This window comes from Tachypleus tridentatus, chromosome 9 (assembly GCF_004210375.1).
Source record: "Tachypleus tridentatus isolate NWPU-2018 chromosome 9, ASM421037v1, whole genome shotgun sequence".
Lineage (NCBI taxonomy): Eukaryota > Metazoa > Arthropoda > Merostomata > Xiphosura > Limulidae > Tachypleus > Tachypleus tridentatus.
In genome coordinates, this window is record NC_134833.1 from 40918631 (window position 1) to 40944944 (window position 26314).

Here is a 26314-nt window from a genome sequence, read left to right on the forward strand (position 1 = left end):
CCGTTGCTGGACACATGTCTCAAGGACGAGAATATGAACGGGTTATGTTGTGCTTATTTGATTGGCAGTGTTAAAAATTGTGCAAACCAAAAAAATAAGCTTATGTAAAGGAGCACCTGTATACCTATATTAATTAATAACCTAACATCTACAATGTTGTAGAGAGGTGTTGCAGTTAGATGTTAGGTTACTACAATCTTGTAGAAAAGTGTTGCAGTTACTGGTGTTCCTTTACATTGGCTTAATTTTTTGGTCTGCACATTTCCTAACACTGCCAATCAAATAAGCACAACATAACCAGTTCATACTCTCGTCCTTGAGACGTGTCCAGCAACGGTCAGTTGCTAACTCTCTTTGTTATCTGAAGATGACCTAAGAATGGCGAAACGCTGTTCTTTACTTTGTGTTAATACATATACCAACCATCTTTATAATATATGTTTACTTTAAGTGGATTTCTCGTCATCATGAAATATATGCACTAGTGATATCATACACGACCGTGGGTTTCTTGTCACCATGAAAGTTTAGTTGTGTTCAGCAATATTTCGTTGTTCAAACAGTGGTAAATATAGCAAAATAAAAATAAGGAAAGGTTTCAGCACACACAACGGATCAATACGTAAGACTTTCAGATATCACACAAGTCCACTGCCCAATTATCAGCTGATACTTCGTAAGACAGGATGACAGTGTTTTCGAGTTCTTTACACGCCAATGGTCGTCAAGCCAGCAGTTCACAAATTAACTTCAATGTTATCAAATTTGTTTAAGCCATTTCACTACTTTGTACTCAACATTAATTAGTCTTGGTACCTTCCGTAAACTGGCCAGTATTTTAAAACATTCTGTATGCTAGTAAAAGTAAAAAAATATATAGTTATTGCTCTGAGGCGAGGTAAGTTGATTGAATGTAATCTGAGGGTCGCGGGTTCGAATCCCGGTCGCACCAAACATGCTCGCCCTTTCAGCTGTGGGGGCGTTATAATGTTACAGTCAATCTCACTATTTATTGGTAAAAGAGTAGCCCAAGAGTTGGCGGTGGGTGGTGATGACTAGCTGCCTTCCCTTTATTCTTACGCTGCTAAATTAGTGACGGCTAGCGCAGATAGCCCTCGAGTAGCTTTGCGTGAAATTCCAAAAACAAACAAACAAGTTGATTGAAAGCTATATCATTGTTTATAATTAGTTTTAATCAGTTTGTTTTTCTATGCTAAGACAATAAAATAATTAAAATAATGATAATATCTCATTATTCTTCTAGAGTTTTGGATTTATTAGTACAACTAAGAACCTTGCAGATCTTTTGTGGAAATAAGGTGTGACCAAACTGTTGTGTTAAATACTGTGGTTTAAGTTAAACCATAGTTTGTGATCAAAATAATAAAGTGGGTGTAAACAGAAGGCCACAAGTATTGTCAACAACAGGTTAATACCACCTGCTGTTTCAGCGGGACATCGTATAACCCACATGACATAAAAACTGTTGAGACTGTTGTTAGTCGCAGTTGGTAATGCATTAGAGGATTTTTTTTCTGTGATACACACATTATGCTGAGACATGCTATAGCACTGTTCAACGTGTAGGATCACCTAACCATCAACTGCTTTGGTGGAAGCGAACTCAGATGCAGCTTCCACATATTTGTATAATAAGTTAACCAATCAGTATTTATATATTTCTGGCATTTTTTTAAAATCAGATTATCGGTCTGAGACAAAATCTTTACTACAAAACTGTGTTCTTCTTTCGTTGTTTTCATATATTTTCCGTCATGCAAAAATTTGATCTCCCTTAAAGTAGAGTGATCACTTTTCGCTGTCGTAAAAATCTTTTATCAAATATAGACTTATAAAACTTGATCTTCGTCGCTGTATAGTTATGTATTTTTACTACAGTAAAACATTTATTTTATCCAATACAGATTTATAACACTTGACCTTTGTTATTGCAGTGATACATTTTTACTGTTGTAAATCCTTTACTTTTTCGTAGACAGGAATAAAAAGAGTTTTATTTCGTCAAAGTAGAGAGAGACTTAAGTAAACCTTTGTTATAAAATAGACTCTACAGGACATGATTTAGTCAAAGATGTAAAGTTTGCAGTTTTTTTACCTTTAGGAAGCACATCTTCAATAAAACTAGGCTCACCCGAAAGCAAATTCAAAAGTAAACTCAAAAGTAAACGCTTTTGCAAGTCTCTGCAGGCACATTTGTTGGGGATAGGTTTGGTGGCCACGTTTTGGGAGCGGAAATGACGCAATGCCAGGTGACTTCCTGGATCCAGGGCGTGAGCAGGCACAGAGGAAGGGAGGTAGTTAGCTTGCAAGGTAAAATAAGAGGCAGTTTAAACTGGGACTTGTTCACTGTGAGTCAGGCAAGGAATGTTAAACGTGATATCTGGTCAATGTGTGAGCGAGCGCACGATGGTATAGATAGTAATAAGACATGTACGTATTAATGAAAGGTTTTGTTGGCGATGGGTAAGTCTTTCGTCTTTCACGTGGTTAAACCGTTTTCATTGTCTATGCTCCAGTAATGATAAAGTTAAGAAACGTGGTTTTAGATAAATTTTGTCCAGTTTTTATAAATACGCTATGGTTTAATCAAAAAAGATAATAAAATCTTAATGCCTAATATTAAAAAAAAATTAAATTATGCCATTAATTATATTTTAATTTTAAATTTCCTTTTCCAGCTGTTATTTTATAATTAGAGATAATCAAAAATAGAAGTTAATGCGAATTTTTCAAGCACCCGTGAGTAGTACAGTTTATAATAATGTGTAAACTATTAGTTATTTAAAAATACATCAATTATAATGCAAATATTGAAGTCAGTTTTCGAAGTATTTACTGAACGTAACATTTATTACGTTTTTTGCTTTTTCATAAATGAAAAATACAGTTCTGGAAAAATGAAATGTAGCCTCATAAGATATATATCAACTGACTAAAACTAGCATAATAGTAAATATTCAAGGTTTATTAGTTTTATTCTCCACTCTTGCGTGAAATAGTATTGAAACTTACCAAAAAACCAAAACAAATATTAAAATAAACTAAGAGAAGCAAATGTATTGTGTTCAAACCCACAATATTTCCACAGCTAATCAAAAACTATCCTTCATCATCTGCAGCCGGTTATAGAAAATGATTAAAATATATACTATTAAAGCAATTTATCAGGACCAGACCACAATACCACGATTTTAACCCTGATAGTGACTGTGTGTAGAGCGCAAGGAATCTACATCTCAGTAACTATTAATGTTAGAAATATGAGAGTTTTGTCTTTTATTAAGCACAGAATTTCACAATGTGTTACCTGCGTTACACGGACCATAGGGATCAAACTCTAAGTTTCAGTTTTATAAGCTTTCAAGTTTAGCTCTTAATCTTGGGTGAGTTAAAGATGGGAATAATTTTTAACTTATAAAACTAACAAACAAACAAGTAATATACCATACCTCTATTATCATCAGTGTGCTGGTAGTTCCTTCACTGAGTTGAGTGAAAACAATACACAAAATAAGTTTAACCACTTAGTTCCTACGAATACTAATTATTTTTTAGAAGATAATCAAAACTAAAATTCTGTATAAACATGATCATAATGATGATACCACCACGGGGGTCTGTGATATACGATCATAAAAGTACCTTGTAATTCACATGCTGGGTGATTATGAAGAACCCTCACATTGAAAATGATTATATATCTGAACAGTTAAGGGAACTAAATGTTACCATAGACACGTGAAGTTTCAACGTGGTGCATTGTATTGTAATTAACCACAAAGCTACACAATGGGCTATGTGTACTCTGCCAACCACCGGCATCGAAACTTGGTTTCTGGTGGTGTAAGTCCGCAGACATACCAGTCACTAGAGGACATCCTTAAGTGAAACTACTGGTTTAAATCTTCAAATATTCTGTACTCTGACATGTATTTTATTCTAATTTCGTACAGAAATACAAATAAGAGCAATGCGTTCACGAGAAAAGGGATTTATTAAATACAGAATATGACATGGCTGTATTTTGTTGTTGCTTTTTTTTGCAATTAACCGCAAACTTACACAATGAGCTATCTGTGATTTGCCCACCACGGGTATCGAAAGCCGGTTTCTAGCATTTTAAGTCTGCAGACGTGCCGCTGTGCCATTGAGGGACAATATGGTTGTGAAATATCCTATGCCATTTACAAATAATGTCGAATTTTCTTCTCTAGGACAAGAAATTGTTTAATTATGATTATTTTATATTTGGGTTTGTTTTTCATAAACTGACATGGTGAGTTGTAATCTATTAAATCTGTAGTATTGATGCTACATATTGTAACCGACTCAATAACCTGCGTTAGCGAAGAAGTTAAGAGATTTACGATCATACAGATAGTGTGCGATAATGGACTGTATAGGATCGTAAAAAAAAAACTAAATTATTTTTAGACCTGCGTTTTGCGGCCATGCCCTAAATTAATGAGGTTACAAAATATTTCCAAACATATATTATCTTGGTTTAAGTTTATTTCGCTTTCATCTCTAGTGACAAAAGATGTGTACTACTAAATCTTGTTTGTTTTTTTACTAACTGCTGTGCTACAAAACACTAAAGAAACTTGGGTAAAACAGTACTCGTCTAAATGTGTGTGTGTACTGTTTTCCTTTTCTGTGAATGCTGGAGTTGTGTTTGCGAGCGTGTTATTGCCGTGAGATGAATTAGTTTAAGTTTTATTGTGGTGCAGTGTGGGTGGTAGGTTAGAAGCAAAAAAGCGCTAGATTCAGATCTATAAAGCAAAGTGCACGCCACGTTTTGGCACCTGTCATGAAAAACGTGGATGGTTCCCAGGCCAGGTCTTACCTTGCGGGATGCCACTTCTATAATGACACTTAAGCCACGCCTTTACGACTCTATTGTATCAAGAGAACCAAGTCACTCAAAGGATGAATGTGGATAACGAAACGTCAACAGATTGAAATAAATAATACTTATTGATCATTTTATTGGGTCTATTTTTCATACATTCGATTCTTAACCCACTAAAAACGTTTATACTATATTAAAGTAGTTTTATTTGTATGGTAATATCTCTGTCAGTATTTATTTATATACTAACAGAGATATTATGGTACTCTTTCTAACATTTTTCGAGAATTTTAAACATTGTTTCTATTCACGTAATTGAACACGTGTGGAAACTCCTAACGACTACAACAACTTTCCTGTAGCACCACTAACCGGAAAACGAGTCTATGTCGTGACTTCATCTGTTACTGAGTCACTCACTATAGTCGTCCTTGTCATTTTTTTTCCATATAAATGTAACCTCGAGGCAATACTGACATTTTCGTTTTTCTAACTGGCTTTGGAATGTATTAGGCCACAATGCTTATGATGTTATTATTACTCTTATTGTTCTTTCGTAACCCCTTTTGTTTGAGATAGTTAGATTACTGACTGGGTTGGAGCTGTGTGCTTTGACTTGTTTAGTTTAAACTACTGAAAATGTAAATGTAATGCTTTAAGATCACACATTTAAGGTGATTGAGTAAATAAATAAATGGCCCGGCATGGTCAAGCGTGTTAAGGCGTTCGACTCGTAATCCGAGGGTCGCGGGTTCGAATTCCGGTCGCACCAAACATGCTCGCCCTTTCAGCCTTGGGGGCGTTATAATGTGACGGTCAATCCCATTATTCGTTGGTAAAAGAGTAGCCCAAGATATGGCGGTGGGTGGTGATGACTAGCTGCCTTCCCTCTAGTCTTACACTGCTAAATTAGGGACGGCTAGCGCAGATAGCCCTTGAGTAGCTTTGCGCGAAATTCAAAACAAACAGACTAAATAAATAATGAATCAAGCCGTTTACGTTATATGCTAAGCATTAGAGAATTGTTTGCCCCAACAAAATGTTAACTGAATGCAATTTCAGTTAAAATTTTTCCTCACTTGCTAATTCCACAACGCATATAAACACCTAATGTGGTTACAAATATAGAAATAGATGCTCCTTCCGCCGCTAATGGCCTCTGGAGGGGGAATAAAGATTTAGTTCTATTCAGCTGGTTTACTATTTCTAGTTAAAAGCAGCCCACCATCACAACAGTAATGACGGGAGATGGTCGGTAGGGAGGAGCCGACGGGCATGAGGGTCAATTCACCTGGTGGCCTACCCATCCAGACCATCGGTGTTGGCAGTGATAGCTCTATTAGTGTGCACGGATCTAGAGCATTTCTCTCTTCCTTGTTAGATTTTTTTTTTCATAATCACTGAAGATAAGTTAATGTAAATTGTTAGTAAATATTAATTCTGTGATTTCTAAATCTGTTCCTTTCTACCTTGTAATCCGACGAATCTCCATAATGATATTTAATTGCCAAATAGATTTTTATTAACAGAGGAAAAACGTAATGCCAGTACCGTGCCACACGTTTTCAGCTTTAATTACTTCCCCAAAGGTTTTACCCATCAGTAAATCCTCGCACAACAATTAACAGCAGAGACAGATCTAGGAAATATGGTTTGTTGGTTAAACTACTACATCATAGCCTGAGCTTCACGACCTCTTTCATGAGAGGTTGTTGTCTGAAGTGCATATTTCTATGCGGAGGTTCTCTGGATAACATGGTCAATGAAGGTTAATATTTCTATTAAATTATTTATTTGTCAAGCTTTGGCAAATAAACTACACAGATATGCGAGTTAGATTTAAAAAAACAGAATATATGCAAGTCAGACTCAGTATGCCATTTTTCAAACTTGACTAGTGTTTTAGCTCTAATCCCAGTCGATTTTCTCTTGTTACTAACTAAATCGTCCATCTCTATTTTACTAGATAGTCAACATTCTGTTTTTGGCAGGGGGCGTAGTTTGTTTCTGAATATTACTTTTCTTCTGCAGTATTTGTTGAATTTTACCTCGCATTGTAAATCGCCCTGCCGTAAAAGTTGCACTACAGATTATAACATGCCATGAGTACACATCAATATTTTCAAACACTTTCGTCACTGCCTCTTCAGTTTTACTTGTATATATGTATACACCATTACCTCACACCCTTCACTTCCACTAACTTCTTACATATCTATCATTGTTCTGTGCTTCTAAATAGTGATCTTCTACTGACGTATATTATTCGCTGAATGGTCTTGGCTTTTTCGCGGGCGCCAGTGTAAGCGGTCTTATTTAGTTCACACCCTGGGAACATGAGGGAAAGGCTTAATTAACTCCAAACTAGGATAATGTAATAGATCCAAGTCCTGCGGTCAAAGATGATCCTTCGCACCATGATCAAGAATTGAACGACCACACGTGAAACATCCAAAAATTTTAAAACTGACTCTAAATACGTTAGTTATGGACAGCCATAGAATTAACCATCAACCACTTCATTGTCGAATTTCCTTTTGTTATATTGTAATTTGTCTTAAAAATCACGAAACATATAAATTATGCTCTTAAAAAATAATAATTTCGATTGTTAATAGCTTTGTTGAAGTCTGTTTATTGTAGTCTGTTTAATGTACATCTGTTTATTTTGCGAGTGTCCAAAGAAATGTAGATATTTGTTATTTGGTCATTGACCTTAATAACAGTTGTGGATATTCAGGTTATCTTGGAACAGAGTTTAAAACTTCAGTGACGTGACATTTAGTTAAAGCAATTTTAGCAAGATGACGGTGCCGTCGTTCTCTTTATCTTGTGAGTGACTTTAGAAAAGAATGGTATACATGTTGACGTTTTCTAGGAGTCTACCTTAGAGCAGCATTGATTTAGACGTTAAATTTTTTCCCTGAAGACTTATGAAAATGATTTAAAACCAAGTTAAATTAATCTTGGAATCGATCGTTGAGCAACGTCAATTTATTCTGCGAGTTACTTTAGAGACCATATAGATGTCAAAGCTGTTTTGTAAAGTAGTTTAGAAGGATAATCTTGTAGACACAGACTTTCAGGTTATTCCTGTAAGATCTGTGGTTTAGAATTTCGGCTTGTTTGTGAGTGGTATGTAAGTTTATGTTGTATTATAATCAGTTTTTGTTGCTAAGCGTAAAATTACACAGTGGGTTGTTTGTACTATCCCCACCATACATATCGAAACCTGATTTTTAGCGTTTTAAGCATTCAAACGTACTATTGAGCCACTGAGGGCTTACAGTAACCAGAATAGTTCTGATGAATAAGTTCAAACTCTCTTTGTCAAGCTTGAAATTAATGTAGTGTTTGCTGTTTAAAGACCAAAATTGCAAATACTATTAGCTGTAAAGTCATAAAAATTATAATATATGTTTATATGCTATTCAAGCAAAAAATAGTGCAGGTGTTGTGAGTTCCGGTCGCTGTATGCCACCCATTCTGCTGCCGGAAGACAATATATTCATACTACTTTACTCAGGTTGGGAGGAGGGGGGGGGAGGTTCTGTGGATTGGCCAGCTTAGCTTCCTGCGTCTGCTATCAAAACTCAGGCTGTTTTTTTTTGTTTTTTGTTTTAACGAACTCCAATAATTGTGTGGGAAAACGGTAGTGGTATACAGGCTTGTAGGTGTGAAACTTGTTTCAACAACTTTATTCATTCGTAATATTGTAAAAGTATCTGAATACATTACCATGCTTGTCGTTAGGTTGTACCGATTAGCTACAGTCTCAATAAAAATAACTATTTATATAGTTCGGTGTACACTCGAATTAACGATGAAAACAGACTCTCTCAGTATCTTGTGAAGGGTCAAAACGACCTTTCTTCAAAAGTCAAACAGTTAAGAACAAAGGGTCAACAAATGAGGTGTAAAATTAATGTAAGATTCATCTACTTATCTCACGAAATAAAACCTGCCCTAGTGGAAACTAAACAAAGCATAGTTAAATTTAACTTAATTTATATTCATGTGCATTCTTGTTTGGTTAGATGTTTGTTTCGGGAACATTTAATCTGGAAATGGGAAGAGAAGAAGGATGGAAATAAATGACCCATTCGAAGAAACTACTGCGATGTCATAAGTGTGAAAGAAAGAGGAAAGGATCATGTTCATGTTCTGCTAATAAACATTACAAAATCCGGTGCGTTTTTTGTTACCGTTAATGGTTAAGGCGCTCGACTTGTAATCTGAGGGTCGCGGGTTTGAATCCCCATCACACCGAACATGCTCGCCCTTTCAGCTGTGGCTTTATAATGGTCAATCCAACTATTTGTTGGTAAAAGAGCTGACGGTAAGTGGTGATAATTATCTACCTTCCCTCCAGTCTTATACTGCTAAATTAGGAACGGCTAGCGCAGATAGCCCACGTGTAGCTTTGGGACGAAAATTCAGAAACAAACAAACCAACATTGACTGGGACGTTGAGGCCTCGTAAATTACAAGGGGATCTTAGAATTCCGCACCGGAGCATGGGTATTTTATGTTAATATTACTTCTAAAGTTATGAAGTGTAAAGGAAGAATAAGTTGGGTTATAAAAGTTATTTTTCCATATATGTTGCATGCATATGAATTGGTCAGAGGAAGAGTGAAGGAGAGATAACAAGAACATACAGCGAATTGAATAAATGGAAAACACGAGATTAAAAAAAACACACACTTGAAGATGAAGAGATATAGGAAAGCGAAATGGTGAGGGTCATGACATGACGGACATGATTTTACTGATACCAAGCATATCTCAACTTGTCTTTCGTCTAATGTTAGGAGTGCCAATAAAAGTACAATGTTTGAACAAATCACCTGCTTCGTTCGTGAAAAAAGGGGTTGTTTCCAGTAATAATCGGCCTCCGCGCTACGTGTCACCGTGCAAAACCAGCTGGTCCGGGTGAGCATCCCTGCTGTTTTGTCCTTGATACCTACACACCTAACTGGTCAGTTTTTCACCTTCATGTGAACCGACTTCCAATTATCATAAAGCTCAGCACGACACTGTGAAAACATTTCTTCCGCGTTTTCAGTCTTTTCATAACTCCTTTAAAAGATAACCCAAGGACAAAGAATCATTCTAGCTGCCGTTGACCCGTGTGTTGAAGTGTTTATTATTGGAACGCTTGTATACAAATTCAAGTATGCTAGCAACAGAGAGCAGTACTTACACACCTCAACAATGCGTATTGGCCACATGTAAGTAATAGTCAAAATAAGTTAATGTGTCTTTTTGAATTCTTAACGCTTATTTTCACTTTATGAATATGCTAACAGTCACGTTCTAACCTTTTGAGTATTTTCTGTTATACCGTGTACGTGCTAAACGTTTTAACTGTCGTGTACAAGACCTGATGTAAAGATTATTGTCAAATGTACAATATTTTAAATATCAAGTTCGTATCTTGTTTTTATCTGTAATTAACGTTGTTGTTGTAAACTCGTTTTTAGTTAACAACACTATTTCGAAGATATCATCAGCGATTTTTATATAAAGCTCGTTTAACAGAGACGTCCGAATAATATGAAAATATTACAAACCTAGCATTAAAACAACATGAAATTGTAAGAATGCCAAATATTCTCCTTCCTTAAGCAGATATTTGAATCAAGGAGCTTAACACGTTTCGGCTTTATATAACACTATCTCGGAAAAAAAAAAAGAAGAAAAAAGAAATAATTTACCAAGCACGTGATGTGCAAGTGAAATGTGTTTTTCCATACATACAATAATGGAATAGTATAGTTTTCGACTCGTATGATATTCGACTACTGCACCACTTTCCGTCATCATATCAAGAAGAATATAGAATTGTCATTACAAATTGATATGCGAAAATTCTGACACTATCATACAGACCTTTTGTATTCTCTGTTTTATTACGTAACTTGTTTTGTCGATTCAAGGCCACGCTTCATGTTGGCTGATTAATGTTTACAACGTTTTACGCCAGTTGGTAATATGGTAGATATTTATGCCAAAGTAAATACAATTTCATACGTATGTGAGACAACAATTACATTATAACTGCAAAGAAATGTTTTTATGTTCGATATAAGGTGAAATTTAAAAAAAAATGTAGAATTCATTTCGGATGAGTTGTAGATGGTTTGTTTCTTTGAATTTCGCGCAAAGCTACCCGAGGGTTATCTGCGCTAGTCGTCCCTAATTTAGCAGTATAAGACAAGAGAGAAGGCAGGTAGTTATCACCACCCATCGCCAACTCTTGGCTATTCTTTTGCCAACGAATAGTGGGATTGACCGTCACTTACAACGCCCCCACGGCTGAAAGGGCGAGCATGTTTGGTGTGATGGGAATTCGAACCCGCGACCCTCAGATTAGGAGTCTAACGTCTTAACCCACCTGGCTATGCCGAGCCATAGTAGTAGATGGACAGATAACTCATTTTTGGAATTCTTAAGGCAAACGTAATAAATTTCGGAGAATTTTTTGTTAGTTTCGATATCGACAAAAAAAACACACGAAAAGTTTGAAATCAAATAGCAACAATAATATCTCGGCTACAAGAGTTTTAACATCGCTGTAGGTGATACAAGTCTAAACTTAATTAGAAATAGACGTTTTGCTTTCAATGATAAGCATATAAAAAAACTGCACGTTATACTAAAACAATTTTTTCCGCCACGTCTCCTCCAGTCATGTTCTATCTGACGTGTCTCATGGCAGTAGTCCTGCTTAGGTACTTTTGCCATTGGCCTTGGTGTTCGTCCATTCTCCTTTGCTATAAGTCCGGTAGTCATGATGACCAGCTTAATCCATATATTTTTATTTTTCAATGCCATTAAATACAAGGATATCCACTCACCTTGGAAATTTTAAATCCCCATTCTGAACACATCTTTTTGAGAACATATTTTTATGGTCTGAGTGTGTATGAATATTTTGCGTCGGAAAGGGTCGTTTCAATTTTTAGTAGCATTTCATTATCTACAAATCTCAAGCAGTGTCAAAATCTAGTTATGATTTATGCCGTTAAACCGCGACCTTATTTGAATATTAACTGTCACGTAACTTGCAGATTTCCGTGTTCAAAATCTGTATAATATTTTGTACCAACAGGTACAACAAATACCATGATAATATATATTATTATTATTTTTTTTACATTTCGTCTATTTCAGTTGAACAGTATGATTTTTTCTTCCTTCCCTCTCTCTGTTTTTGCTACTCAGATGCTTCTGCAATATCACCTGAGGAATGTTTTTTTGATTTTATGTCTGTTTGTATGCAAAACATGCTTTATCATAAGATAGTTTCGGTTATTCTGAAACTTAAGAACCTGTTCCGAAACTACACGAATATGATGTATACCCGAAAAAAATATTTAGTGACAATTAAATGTAGTGTTTATCGATGTAAAAGTTTAGTATGATAAATTGTAAAAACTTACCATAACTCCGATAGAAAATGTAGAGAGTACGTGACATAATTGCTCTCCTTGAATGTGGTAAACATAAATTTGATTGGTTGAGACCTATTTCATGCTTGATTTGTGTGATAGCTACGTGCTTACAGAGTTTTAGAAGGTCTTCACGGTTGAGGTATTTACTTATAGTTATTGAGTTGCATTAATTTGTCCTTCGAATACTGGCAATAGAACTTTTTACAGAATTTACAGCTGTTTACAACATAAATATATTAAATATGTTTTTAAATATCCAAATATTAAATTCTACGATGTTTTAAATAAATGTTCACTCACAAACTCCAATACCATATACATACGTGTATGTGCCAGAGATTATTTACTTAAACACAGGCTAAACCTGACTTATATTGTAGGGCAAGACTTCCTGAAAAGATGCTGCTCCAGACAGCGCTTTTGGAATACGTATATGGAAGTAGGCTGGTAAAAAAAAAAACGCGACGGGTTAATTAAATAACTAATTATAGCTTCAGAAATGATTTGAAGCTCACATCCAGTGTGATGCTAGGTACGGTTGTCAATCAATTACACTAACTTAAAAAACCTAAGTATGATAGTTAAGTAAGATCATATATTCGATACATTCTATATAAATATATTTTGGAGCGTTGTTGTTTTATTACATACAAAGTGTATGTGTGTTTTGTATCAAAGACATATGGGGTCATCTAATGTGTTCACCGAAGAGAGCCTAACCTCTGATTTTAGTGTTATAAATTCGTAGACTCACCTCTGTCCCATCGAGAAGCAGATAGAGTATAAAGTATTTGTATAATTTAGATAATTTTAACTTTAAAATTTCACCAGCAAATATAAAACTGAGGTCACAGTTTCTTCGTTTTAGCTCGGTTGAAAACTTACTTAAATATATTTGAGAGAGAGAAAGAATATTAAAGAAATTAAAGAAGAGTTAAGTAAAATAAAATCAGAATGAAAGACTGAGTTAAAACCAGCAAATACAAACATCTAATGTTAGTTTGTTATAACCAAAAATAAAACAATGCTGCATCATTTGAAAGGATCCCCAGGGTACAGGGTATAATGTGGGATATAGAATGTGGCGTAGGTTTTGGAGGTGACTGAGGAAGTAATGTGGAATAACGTATTGGGAACTTTATTATCTGGATATATTTGGACAAGTAAAATATTTACATACACACTGTTCATTTACCTCTTAACTTAGACTAATATTTGAGTTCTAGTTTCTTTGTTATATATATATTTTGGGGGGATACATAATGGCAGCGTAATGTCTTTTCTTGGAGCAAAGCCACACTGGGCTATCTGCTGTGTCCAGCGAGAGGAATCGAACCACTGATTTTAGCAAATCCGAAGACTGACCGCTGTCCAAACGGGAGACAGCGGCGTAGCATGAAATTGTAGCAATGGTTTGTTAATTAACTGAAGGATTTATCAGTAAGTTTCAATGGTATTCTTTTCAGTTTAATATGATGTTTGACGTGCTGTTTAAAGTTCAAAATACCCCCTTGTTTTTCTCTTTTCTAAATTTGCTTTTCTTGACTGATAAATATAATGCTTTCATTCAGTTTTTCTTAAGCACTTATGCATCATTTATGTATTATCACTGTTGTAGGTTTTAACCATCTTGCAACTTGTAGCTCCCAGTGACTCAGCAGTAAATCTGCAGGTTAAACGATAATATACGCATTCTGATACTCGTGTTGGATAGAGATAGTCTATTGTGTAGCTCTCTGCTTAACAACAGCCAATCCTTGCAATTTGTAGAAGCTTAAAAATAATTTTAAGCCGCTTCCTGAAAAAAAAGGAAGTTATAAATTCCGTGTTCCGTATTTTTAGAATGCTTTCAATCGGTACACATCCTAGAAACAACAATAAGAAAACAACAGGAAACTTGCACTGAATATGGAGGGAAGTTTGACACTCAGCTTCCACAGTCCCATTAGCTACCTGCATTGTTAGAGTTCATCCAGGGGAAACATAGCGAGAGAGATGACAATATAAACCTTTTTAAGAAAAATCACCAGTAAAATTATTTCTATTTGTTAGGCCTTTCTGATTTTTTTACACTACATGTTTCCTTACTCTTCTCATTAGATAATGCCGTCTCTGAATGTAGTAGGGCTCAGCATTGTAAGATTGTTGGAGCGTTTGACTTGCAAGCTGAGAGTCGCGGGTTGGAATCTCTCTCCCGCCAAACATGCTCGCTCTTTCAGCAAGTTGCGCTTAGATCTAATGTTACTGTCAATCACACTGTTCTTCGGTGAAAGAGTAGCAAAAGAGATGGCGACTGGTGATGTTGACTAATTGCCTTCCCTCTAGTCTTTCACTGCTAATTTAGGGATGGTTAGTGTAGCTTTGCGCGAAATTCAAAACAAACGAAATTGAATGCAGTGGTAGTTAACTTGTGTTTCATGTGGCAACCCGCATGCAAAGCTCTCCCATGTTGTGTAAGGAGAGGGGTGGGAGAACACAGAAATACAGACTGTTCCAGGGTTAATAGATAACCACACTGGTGTAACTGCTCACAACAACACTCGACAAATTATAACACAAACATAAAAGACACGAGCAACAAAATCAGGAAGCAGACAAAATTTAAGGGAAACCTCTGTTGTCCAAAACATCTTATGCACAAGCAACAAAAACACTCACTAAAATTCACGAAACACCCAAACAAAAGAACACACAGCACATAAATCAAACCACCACTAAAATAACAGAAGCAGCAAAAACATTTTTTTTATGAATTGTTGACACAATAAAGAAATCAAATAAACCAAGAGAACAGCACCACATTAAAATAGCTGCTGAACACCTTACACCCTTACTACCTCAGATAATACAGTTATTCCACCAACACCACAAGACACGACCATACAATAAATTTAATTTAATAAATTAACCTGGTGTTGAAAAGGAAACTAGCAACCAGAAACAAATAGATATCCAACCAAACCAGTATGAAATATCCAATAACGCCAGTACAGAAGGGAAGAAGAGGTATAGTGCCTAATCCTCACAGGTCATCAAGATCAAACTACCAATGCGCAACGTTCATTGATTGGCATTTCTAAGGCTTTAATGGGGGCAAGTGAGAGATGGGAACAAATAGTTTGTTGGTATATGAGAAACAACTGTAATTAAATACAAAAAGAAAATGGATTTTGCTATTAAGAAGTCTGTATTTATACAGAGCTGACCAAAAAGGTCTACTTTCGCACCATCCCGGATGCAGGCTTCGTTATAACGTCAGCGCCACAGAAGAATGTGTAACACTCAGTAAGAAACTTAATACGTATTGTAAAATTGCGAAGTAATTTGCATCAACATCCAGATGTACCAAACTATTAGAAATTGCACCATCAATGAAATCAGATGTGATTATTAAACAGTTGTTTTATATTTTTTACAGTAAAATTACTGAACATTATGCCATTGGTTGTTAATCAAGGTGTTTACGAACGTGGAGAAACCTGTAGTATTTCAACACTCGGGGTTGCGATGTCTTTAACTTTGGAGAGATGTCAGTGTGTGTGTGGTATATTTCCATCTTAGTTTTAGCTCTTAAACGCAAAAAACAAAACAAAAACCAGTCTAAATCCAGTTCGACAACGCGGAATAAAACAATAAATTAACAAACGCCCACAGTGCAATGAGGATACACATGGGAGACTCTCAGTTAACTTTAGTCTCTGTCTCAGTTGTTCCCCGCTGGGACAGCGGTAAATCTTCGGATTTATAACTCTAAAATCAGAGGTTTGATTCTACTCGGTGGACACAGCAGATAGCCTGATGTAGCTTTGCTATAAGGACACGCACGCGCGCACGCGCGCACACACAGTCTCAGGAAAAGCCTAGCTACCTTCTGTATTTTAGTCCGTTATTTCTCATCCACTTCCAGTAGTTATTGTTTGACATGTTTTTAATTGCAGTTTAACCCTTTGGAGAAGTAATACGGACAAGGATCGAATGCATTGTTGCTGATTTTGAGTTATTTATTAAACAGAACATCAGCACAATTCATATTTTTTTTTCTTAATCATTAATATACAACAGTATGACAGCACAGAATATTGTTTCTAAAAATCTTATTTATTTATAACATATTGTCTCAATAAAAACGGGAATTTAATTGAAGGAAAAATACTTCAGAAGTATAATGTATCTTTTGATTAACTACATACACCAAAGCAAAAAAAAAAAAAAGTTCTAGAAACCATAATACGATACCTGTAGTGGGCAGAGTACAGATAGCCAGTTGTGTAGCTTTGTGCTTACCTTCAAACAAGCAATTTATAAAATATTTGATTTTTGAATTTCATTCGTATAATAGTGTCAACAAAGTTTCGCGAACAACTTGTATTGGACTTGTATGTATTTCATCATTCCATTTTACTTGGTTTCATTTACAATTGATATGAGTGGCTTTACTTGTTAATATGTAAATATAAGAACTTATAAGCTAAAGTAAAATAGATTTTTAAAAATATGTCAATCACAATAAACCTGCGATATCCAGTGCCTAAAAGGCCTTTCATTTAATACCAGGACTCATTAAACGCCCAAATATGCGAGGTATTTATTGTTGTTTTTGTATGTGTGTGGAAACGAGACGTGAACCATGAACCTTCGATTTCTTCTATCACATTAATTTCTAGTTCGTGCCAGGCTTAGGTTAAATTGTAAATAGAAAATATGTAATAACAGGGAGGTGAAAGGTATTTTCACTAATGTTTCGAGTAGAAATATTTAGATCAGTTGATAGTTTTGTTTCTATTTTCACCTTGAGGCTACTCTTGTTTCACATCGATAACCTCAGCTGCGCAGACCGAATGCGAGAAAACCAAGTACATGCTTTTCTTCAAGTACATGCAATAATACATACATCTCTGTTCATGTAATTACCCATAAATAAAACGAGGAACAGCATTCTAATGTTATTGAGCATGTTACTAACTAGAAGTCCTGGTGTATATAGAACGTGTCTCAAAATACATTGTTGCTATTTTGTGTGCTAGACCACTGGTTTCCAAACTGCACCGCGGAATATTTCAAATTTTCTAGGGAAACACAGCGATATCGACATCTGTCGGACAACTCGTGAATCACTAACTCGAGGTAGTTCACAGTTTTAACATTGGATCGCGTTACGTTCCTTTCAATGACGTTCTCGAATATTTGAGATTTTGTTTACTTGTAATTTCGACTACGCCAGTAACTTCTCGAACTTTCTGGTTTCTTAGATTTTGTATGTAAATACCTGTCGACACTACTGGTCCGTCAGTAATTGAATTAACTCAAGGGTGTTGTAATCAAGTGTCTGCGAGGTCTAGTGAAGTTCAGAAAATTATTTTGTTGATTTTTAGCCCTTGTGCATAAAAATGGAAATATTTTTTAACATTAATAAGAAGTGTGGGAGAAAAGAAAGGGATGGTGAACCATAGACCAGTGGCAGAGTTGCGAATAAACGAAAATATGGAAATATGATGATAGTTATCTAGATTTTGGTTTTACTTTGGTAGATGTCAACCACGAAGAGTGTCCGCAGTGTGTATCATGTCTAAAAGTTTTGGTTCCAGAGTGCATGCTTCCAAGTAAACTAAAACGCCACTTGGAGACTAATCATAACATGACTAGTAAATCGTGTGATTAATTATTTTACCAGAAAGTTAAAAGAATTGAAATAACAAAAACGTATATTTTTGAAACAAGGTGGCACATAGAGTCGTGAAATGTAAAAAGCCTCACGTCATCGCAGAAGAACTGATTTTTACCGGTTACAGTGAATATAGCGAACATTGTGGTTGGTGAGTCTGTAGGAAGACTGCTTTCAAAGATGCCTTTATTCAACAATACTATTAGTCGTAGAATCCAACATATGACCGAAGGTCCTAACAATCAGCTAATTGAAGAAATGAAAGGGAAGGAATTCGGGTTACAGCTAGTTGAAGCTCATTTCATTTGCTACACACGGTTCGTGGATGGTAACAGAATTGTGGAAGACCTTCTTTTGTAAAAGTATCACTGCAGGCGCAAAGGCTTTGTTGAGATTCTTGACACCTGTATATGTGTGAAAACAACTTAGACTGGACTAAATACGCTGGTTTCCGTACTGATGGTGGTCGCTCTATGTCCGGATATTATGGAGGATTGTAGGCATTCACACGAAGCAAAGCCTTTGATGCACTGTGGACCCACTATATAATCCACAGGGAAGCCCTTGCATCAAAGCACCGAGTTTTCCACTGAACCTTGTCCTGGAAAGTGTGATGAAAATGGTGAACTTTATAAAAGTTCAGCTACAGAAGGCGAGGTTTTTTAAAAAAACTGTGTGAGGATATGTGATCTGAGCACACATCTTTGTTGTGCTACTGTAACTCGCGATGGCTCTCCCATGGGAATGTAGCATGTAACCGATAATAAGATTAAAAAAGATTTGGATATCATTATGACGAAAGAGTTAACGGTCTTGAAACGTATTATTTGAAAAATTTAATACAAGTTGCATGTTCTCAAGCTGCAAGGTTGAGAACCATATGTTCGAATTACGACAGGAACTTTACTCTTATTTCAAAGAATAACACGAATGTACTAAAAACTTCTTAGATACTAATGTTTTGTCAACATTAGCATACCTGTCTGACCTCTAAAAAAAACAACTGAATACAATGAATTTCTCTCTACAGGAAAGCAACATGCATATTCTGAAACTCACAGAGAAGGTTTCAGCCTTCAGAAAAACGTTACTGCTGTGGAGAAGAAAAATAAACGAAGATGATGGCAAAGACTGTTTTCTCCTTTTGCAGCAGTTTGTTACATCCAATGAGGTTGATTTGAACCACAAATTAAAATCTGTTTTGGGGAAGCACCTAACACAGCTCAGTGACTGATTTGAAAGATTACATTTCAGAAGATATGGAGAAGTTTGCATGGATCCAAGACCCATTCAAGGCTAAGGCTCCATCTGAATTTACCTTTGTTGAAGAATAAAATCTCATTGAGCTGTCTTATGACAATATTTTAAAAACAAAATTTGGCAGCATGGAGTTAACTGAGTTTTGGATATCAGTAAAAGATGAATATCCGCTGCTAAAGCTCAGCGAATCCTAGTTTCATTTGCAACTTTATATTTCTGCGAAGCTGGGATTTCGGCAATTGCTGTGATAAAAAAGCAAGTACGGCGCGAAAATCAGTATGGAACAGAAAATGAGAGTGGTGGTGTCTAATCTGATTGCAAGGTTTGAGAAGCTGTGCAGTGCCCAACAGGTGCACACATCCCATTAGTAATTGTAGTTATTTAAAAATGATATAAAATATTGTTTTTACTTTCAATTTGTGTATTATTCTTTCAAACGGCTGCTAAGTTGTTAGGACATAAATACATAAGCATAAAGTTGTTTGCGCCTAACTACTTAATAAACGGAACTGTTAGGTTTTATCTTTTTGCCTAGGGGCGCAGTGAAAAAAATGCTGAGACACTAAGGGCGTCATGAATTGAGAAAGTTTGGAATACGCTGTGCTAGACTGTAGTTCTACCGGACATTTTAGAAGCCCAGATTTCTATTTAAAACGCCCGTAAAACCAGTAAATAGAAGTTAATGTAAAAAGTCGCACGTCATAGATACAGGATGCGTAATAAGGAAAAAATACTGACATGCATAATGAATAAACAAGAAAATCGATTTGTTTGGCACCTGTTATATAAACAAAGTAATGAAAGAAAAAGGTATATAGTGGAACTGTCTATTATAAATTACATGTCATTTTTCTTAAGAGTTGGAAAGTAATTATATATTTTCACAACTAGCAGAAGGCCCGGCAAGGTTAAGGCGTGCGACTCGTAATCTGATGGTCGTGGGTTCACATCCCCGTCGCGCCAAACATGCTCGCCCTTTCAGCCGTGGGAGCGCTATAATGTTACGGTCAATCCCACTATTAGTTGGTAAAAGAGTAGCTCAAGAGTTGGCGGTGGGTGGTGATGCCTAGCTGCCTTCCCTCTAGTCTTACACTGCAGAATTAGGGACGGCTAGCGCAGATGGCCCTCGAGTAGCTTTGTGCGAAATTCAAAAAAACAAACAAACAAAGAACTAGTAGATGTTAGCTTACTTTACTCATGCGCAAAGGAATAGACAAAGTCCCGCTTTCTGGGTATAATATAATGTATAAAAGTTCCGTCGTTACGTTACATTAAAGGTTCCAAGGCTGCAGAATTTGTTATATTATTTAAAATATTACGTTGCCCTTCATCAGAGCTTTTAAACTAAGTTCTCAAGCTGAATGGGTGTGTGATGGAAGAAAATACAAAACCGATAATAAGATTAAAAAAGATTTGGATATCATTATGACGAAAGAGTTAACGGTCTTGAAACGTATTATTTGAAAAATTTAATACAAGTTGCATGTTAACACTGACGAAAGAATAAACAAATTTGAAACTTATTATTTGAAAACTAATACGAATTGTAATTTTGCACTGAAGAAAGAGTTAACTTATTTCCAAACTTTATTATGAGTTGCTTGTTAACATCGGCCGATCGTATGCTGCCGCCCAAATGGCACAGCGTAATGTCTGTGGACTCGCACAGCTAGAAACTGGGTTTCGATACCTGCGGTGAGCAGAGCACAGATAGCCCATTATGTAGCTTTGTGCTTAATTCAAAACAAACAAACCAATCACATGCTTTGTTTGTTCGCTATATTTTTTCTCGTAAATGTAAGCTAATCAGTACATGTGTTAACTGTTTTCTGAACGTTTATTTTATTCAGATGAGTGGAAAGCGGACTCGGAGTTTTAAAATCGCCGTCCATCATCGAGACAGGGAGGTCTGGAGTGAGAACAATTTTCACATCGTCACGCGGAACACCCGCTTCTTTCACAGAATGGTCAAAGCAATAGGTCACGAGTTTCTGTCGGACGAACGAGACCGAAAATACTACGCGGACAACTATACCTGTTGTCCTCCTCCCCTTTTTATTATAATTATCACACTTATAGAGGTGAGAAACACATAATATACACATTTACTTGTACACTCGTTTACTTTTAACAGTATACTCTATAAAATACTTTACGACTTTAACTCCACATAAAATATCTTTTGCCCTAGAACTTCTCAGTCGACTTTAGTTTTTCTCCATAAGAAAATATTGTAATATTACAATGTTCAGCGTAAGCTTATACTTAAATCTGTGAACATAGACACAATATTTTTTGTCCTGCTGTATTTACAGATAAACGTTCATTGTGACAGTTTGATTAAGTTGGTGTCTTGTTACAGTCATGACGAATTTCTTTAACTGTAAGTACTGAAAACCTGCGTGTCTTATTTTAATCATGACGTTTTTTGTAAAAATCAGTATTAGAGACTCTGACCTGTAGGACATAATTTATGCTGTTATAACAGACTGTGGAATGCTCTTCAGTTCTTTCAGTGTCATCAGCTTCTTACTTAATTAATAAATTTGTTTTCACTGGAATGCCGTTTCACAAACGGCAGCAAATTTAATGCTTAGGTCTTTCTACAAGTAGATCCAGTGCTATCACTTGGTTGTCTTATTTAATGTATATGCCATTAACTCATTCATAACAAGGAATATGTTACATTCAGTCAAAAAAAAGTGTAAAATGATAACTGGAACTGTAGCAAATGCAGTCAAAGAAGTGTAAAATAACCAGAAATATCCCACATTATTCCAGAGAAGTGTAAAAATAAATACCAGAACTATGCCACATCAAGTCAGAGAAATGTAAAATAACTACAAGTGTGCCAAATTCAGTCACAGAAATGTAAGAAATAACTAGAACTGTGCTGCATTAAGTCAGAGATGTGTAAAAATTAATTACAGCTAAGCCAAATGTAGTGAGAAAGTATAAAACATGATTAGAACTGTGCAGGTAGTAAAATATAAAAGTAACGAGAACTATGCCAACTATGGGTATCGAAACCTGTGTTTTAGTAGCATTATAACTCTTAAAATCATACCACTAAGTGGGGGGGGGGGAAGGGGTATAGGCAAGATTTGTGCTTTGTGGGTACCGAGATCAGGTAACCATAAATTAACCACCGCATTTAAGTGTTGTTAAAACAGAAGAATAGTTAACTGCTTTGTTTTTACCTAAATGGAGTTTTTATTTCTTACATATTGAAGATTGTATTTCGAATATACATTGTAGTTTGGAATTTCATTAAAATTTTTAAAATTAAAAAAAATATATTTTCTATGTTTATCCACTTGCGTTTCTCAACTTCGAATCACTTGCTAATCTTTCACACCATCTGTATGCCTAACTTATTTTCTTTCTTGTCCAGTTTCCGTCTACTTATTATTTACCTTGTTTACCAGCTATTATATGACAAGTGGCTTCTCTGTTTTTACTATCTCTGTCCGTTTACTTAAATTCATCGTCTTACTACATCAACTAACCTTCCTCTATCTGCCCACCAGACTTTCACTCCATTTTTAAAATCGGGTTTCGATACCCGTTGTGTAGCTTCGTGCTTAATAAACAAGCTCTCTGCTTATCTTTCTTATCTGCCTATATATATTCACTTGTTTATTAGTTGATTTTGTTTTTTGTCTAGCTATTTTAATAAATGTTTCATATTCACCCACTTTTACATTAGCTTTAAACTTATAACAAGCAGAAAACGCCCTGTCGTGAAAGAGTTCAGTTTTTAAATACTTTTGTCAACATTATAGAAATTGTTTAAAATTTTCACTACTAGAACAGAACCTTTGGTTTTCTATAATGGAGGCCCAGTGGTGGCCAGGTGGCGCATGAGTCGCAATTTGAGGATTGCAAGTTCAATTCCCCATCCCATCAAACATGCTCGCCCTTTCAGCCGTGAGGGTGTTGTTATGCCACGGCCAATACCATGATTCGTTAGTAAGAGTAGCCAAAGAGCTGGCAGTAGATATTGATGACTAGCCGCCTTTCCTCTAATCTTTCACTGCTAAATCAGGGACGACTAGCGCAGATAGCCCTCGTGTAGCTTTGCACAAAATCAAAGCAAACCAAATCTATAGTGGAAGAATTAAAACGTGGAAAGTCACGTGTTTATGCTGTTTGTCTTATTTAGTGAATACAGATATTTCCATTTTCTTCTGTGTAAAGAAGAAACAACAAACGTGTTTACCATGACGACTGTTTACCTAAATATTACTTTTGTTTGTGAAACATGTGATGTTAAACTTTTCGCTTTGAAACTACAGAGTTTCAGATGAAAACTGATCTTATTAATGGTATGGATAACGATACGAATAATGATTCCTTACGCCACATATGTGGTGAGGTGGCTAGACAAAAGAACCCGCCGCAACAAGGGCTTTGATCATCTTTCAACCAAATAACGCGTCCACAGTCGAATGCATGGGGCGCGTTAAGGGGCGTCTCGGTGCGAATCTTGGAAATCCAGTTCCGGAGTTCTGCACGCTCGGTACTTGTCCATGCCAAGTCAGCTTATGAACTGAAGTAAAGATGCATTTAAGGACTGAGACTCGAGGACCCCTGATTCTTTTGAGTGACCACTCACAAGATCATCCATTTTTTGTCCAACTAACTTTAATGACATATCTCCATCTGTGGGGGGGGGGGGGTCTCCCGGTAGATCAGCGGTAATTTTATGGACTTCGAACGCTATAATCCGCAGTTTGAGTTCTACGGTATATAGCTTTGTGTTTAAGGCAAATCACGCGTAGAATAATTTTTTGAAATACCCATCGTGTCTTTTACATTCTAGTAAAGCATCATGGGAACAAAATCCTATATTTGTGTTAGGAGGTTTCAAAAATGCTTAAGGTTGAATGAGACTTAGATTACCAAGTACTAAACTAGTTAGTCGTTGTTTACAACGTTCTGTTCGAACGTTTAACGTTCATAAAATGTGTAATATTTTGAAGTCTGTCGGGATTGTAATTAGATCGATATAAATAAGATTGTAAACGGCAGGGACTTGGAGTAAAACTGAAAATACAGAAGTTACTATGCAATATTAACCTAAAATTAGCAACACTACATGGGCGGTAACTGAAGAAGATGCAAAAATTCTCCAGGCTTTAAAGAGCTTTTCTTTGTGTTTAAAGAAAATGAATTCGCATGAAAACTTTATCATTACATCAATATTACATTATGTCATTACTCTCATCCTTTTAAATTATACGAAATAGCTTCCGCTTCAGTATTTTTAGCCTTTAACTTTTTCTCCCAACATTAGTAAAGGTTTCTTCCCCTTCAAAGCTTGCTATTGAAGAGAAGAAAAATAAAGAAGATAACAAAGAGAGCAAATAAAATTATAGATGATGAATCGGATGTAAGATGTAATAAATGTTTGTGTAAATGGCAGATATGGATAGACGGAATGGTTCTATCACATTTTTACACAAATCAGACTGTATATTTAGTATCTCTTAACAAAGAACGTTTACACAAATGATGCTACATATCTAACATCTTATCAAATGAAGGGGTGAACGCCTGCTAATGAATTTTGAGAGCTTTATAATTCACAATAACTCGCAGAAGTAAGTCACTTTTACAAGTAACATATTACTATTTAAAAAATTATTGATCCTACTAGTCTTAATAGAAATTAACGTTGTTCAGTTACATTTGTTCGAGAGAAAAAAGTAAACATATGTCTGCTGGGAGGGTTGGAAAGTTACAAGTCTATTTCCACGAAAGGGGGCTAAAGTCAGCCTAAAGGGGTCATTTGTTTTAACCACTCCACAGTAGTATGTTGTCTGTCTGTCAGTCAGTAGAAGCATAAGGTACGCTTAACTTTTTAATTTATACTATCGTGATGCCAGTGAAACGTGTACCATGAATTACGAGAAGGTTTGTGCACTGTGTAGGCTACAACACACCATGACATGTCAGGTTCAGAAGCAAGAAATAAAAATATTTGTTCCTGTTAATTTTGGTTTTATTTACTTTTGAAACAGAACGCTTTCTGGGATCCCGGCCCAAGTGCATCTGGTATATATGTATGAATACATGAATGTAACCCATGTCATGACACGCTTTTCATATTGCATTCGATAGTTTAACTCCCAGTTCGTGAGTAGGAAATTTCCAAGTTGGTTATTGCCTGGTTGGACTGTCACTTTTGTTAAGTGTAGTCACGCTCGCGCTTATAATTGTATCGTTTTAAGCAACGCAGATATGAAAGTAAACACCTCAAACAAGAACGTAACATGGCAGGTATGCATATTTTACCAGTTTTCACTAAATATAGAACAATATCTATTTATATTTTATGACATTGGTTATGGTCTCCGTAAAATGCAAATCAAAACCAAAACAAAAGTTTTGGTACTGTTTATTAATATTAATATGTTTTGTTGAAGTACAAAACTCACTTTGGTTATTACATTAACGGTATTCTTAAACCCAGTTTTCGAGTGAAACATATATCTTCATCAGTGTTTCAATGGAAGTTTATCATTTTCTAGTTAACTTCACAACTGAAGCAGATAGTTGACTTAGATATCTTATTGGCAACATATAAACACTGTTGCGGATAAAATATACTTATAAATAAGCTCTTACCTGTTACCTGTCTCCCTGTGGCTCTGATACGCTTAAGAGTTTCTAACGCAAGGATTCGGAGTGTGATTCATGTAGTCGGTTCTGTATTACCATGTTCTACAGCTTTGTGCATAACAAATAAAAACGCTCCTTCCTTGTATAAAATGTTCTAGTACTTAAAGTCTGGGTTATTTATAAGCAATGTAACATGTCTGCTTCGTTTACTGGACCAAGTGTGACCTAATGATTACTGTGAATGTGATGTTCATAGCTCGCGTCCTATGGCTATAATCATGTGCTTCGTACTTTCGGATCATGGGTGCTGGTTAAAATCACACTACTCAATTTTATAAAAAGTAGCCCAACAGTTGGCAGTGGATTTCTTAACTAACTACTTCCCCGTAGTGTATCAGCTCAAATTTAGGGACAGTTATATTGTAGTAGTTT

The 26314-nt window shown here is 35.8% G+C and overlaps 1 protein-coding gene across 5 annotated transcripts in view; it reads left to right on the plus strand.

Annotated features, from left to right (window-relative positions):
• stet (rhomboid serine protease stem cell tumor) overlaps positions 1–26314 on the plus strand; it is a 144598-nt gene that overhangs the window by 108432 nt on the left and 9852 nt on the right. For all 5 annotated transcript variants that reach the window (XM_076453964.1, XM_076453963.1, XM_076453961.1 and 2 more), the window contains one exon: positions 21106–21336. In XM_076453964.1, coding sequence (XP_076310079.1) covers positions 21106–21336 — 231 coding nt within the window. The remainder of the gene's footprint in view (positions 1–21105; positions 21337–26314) is intronic.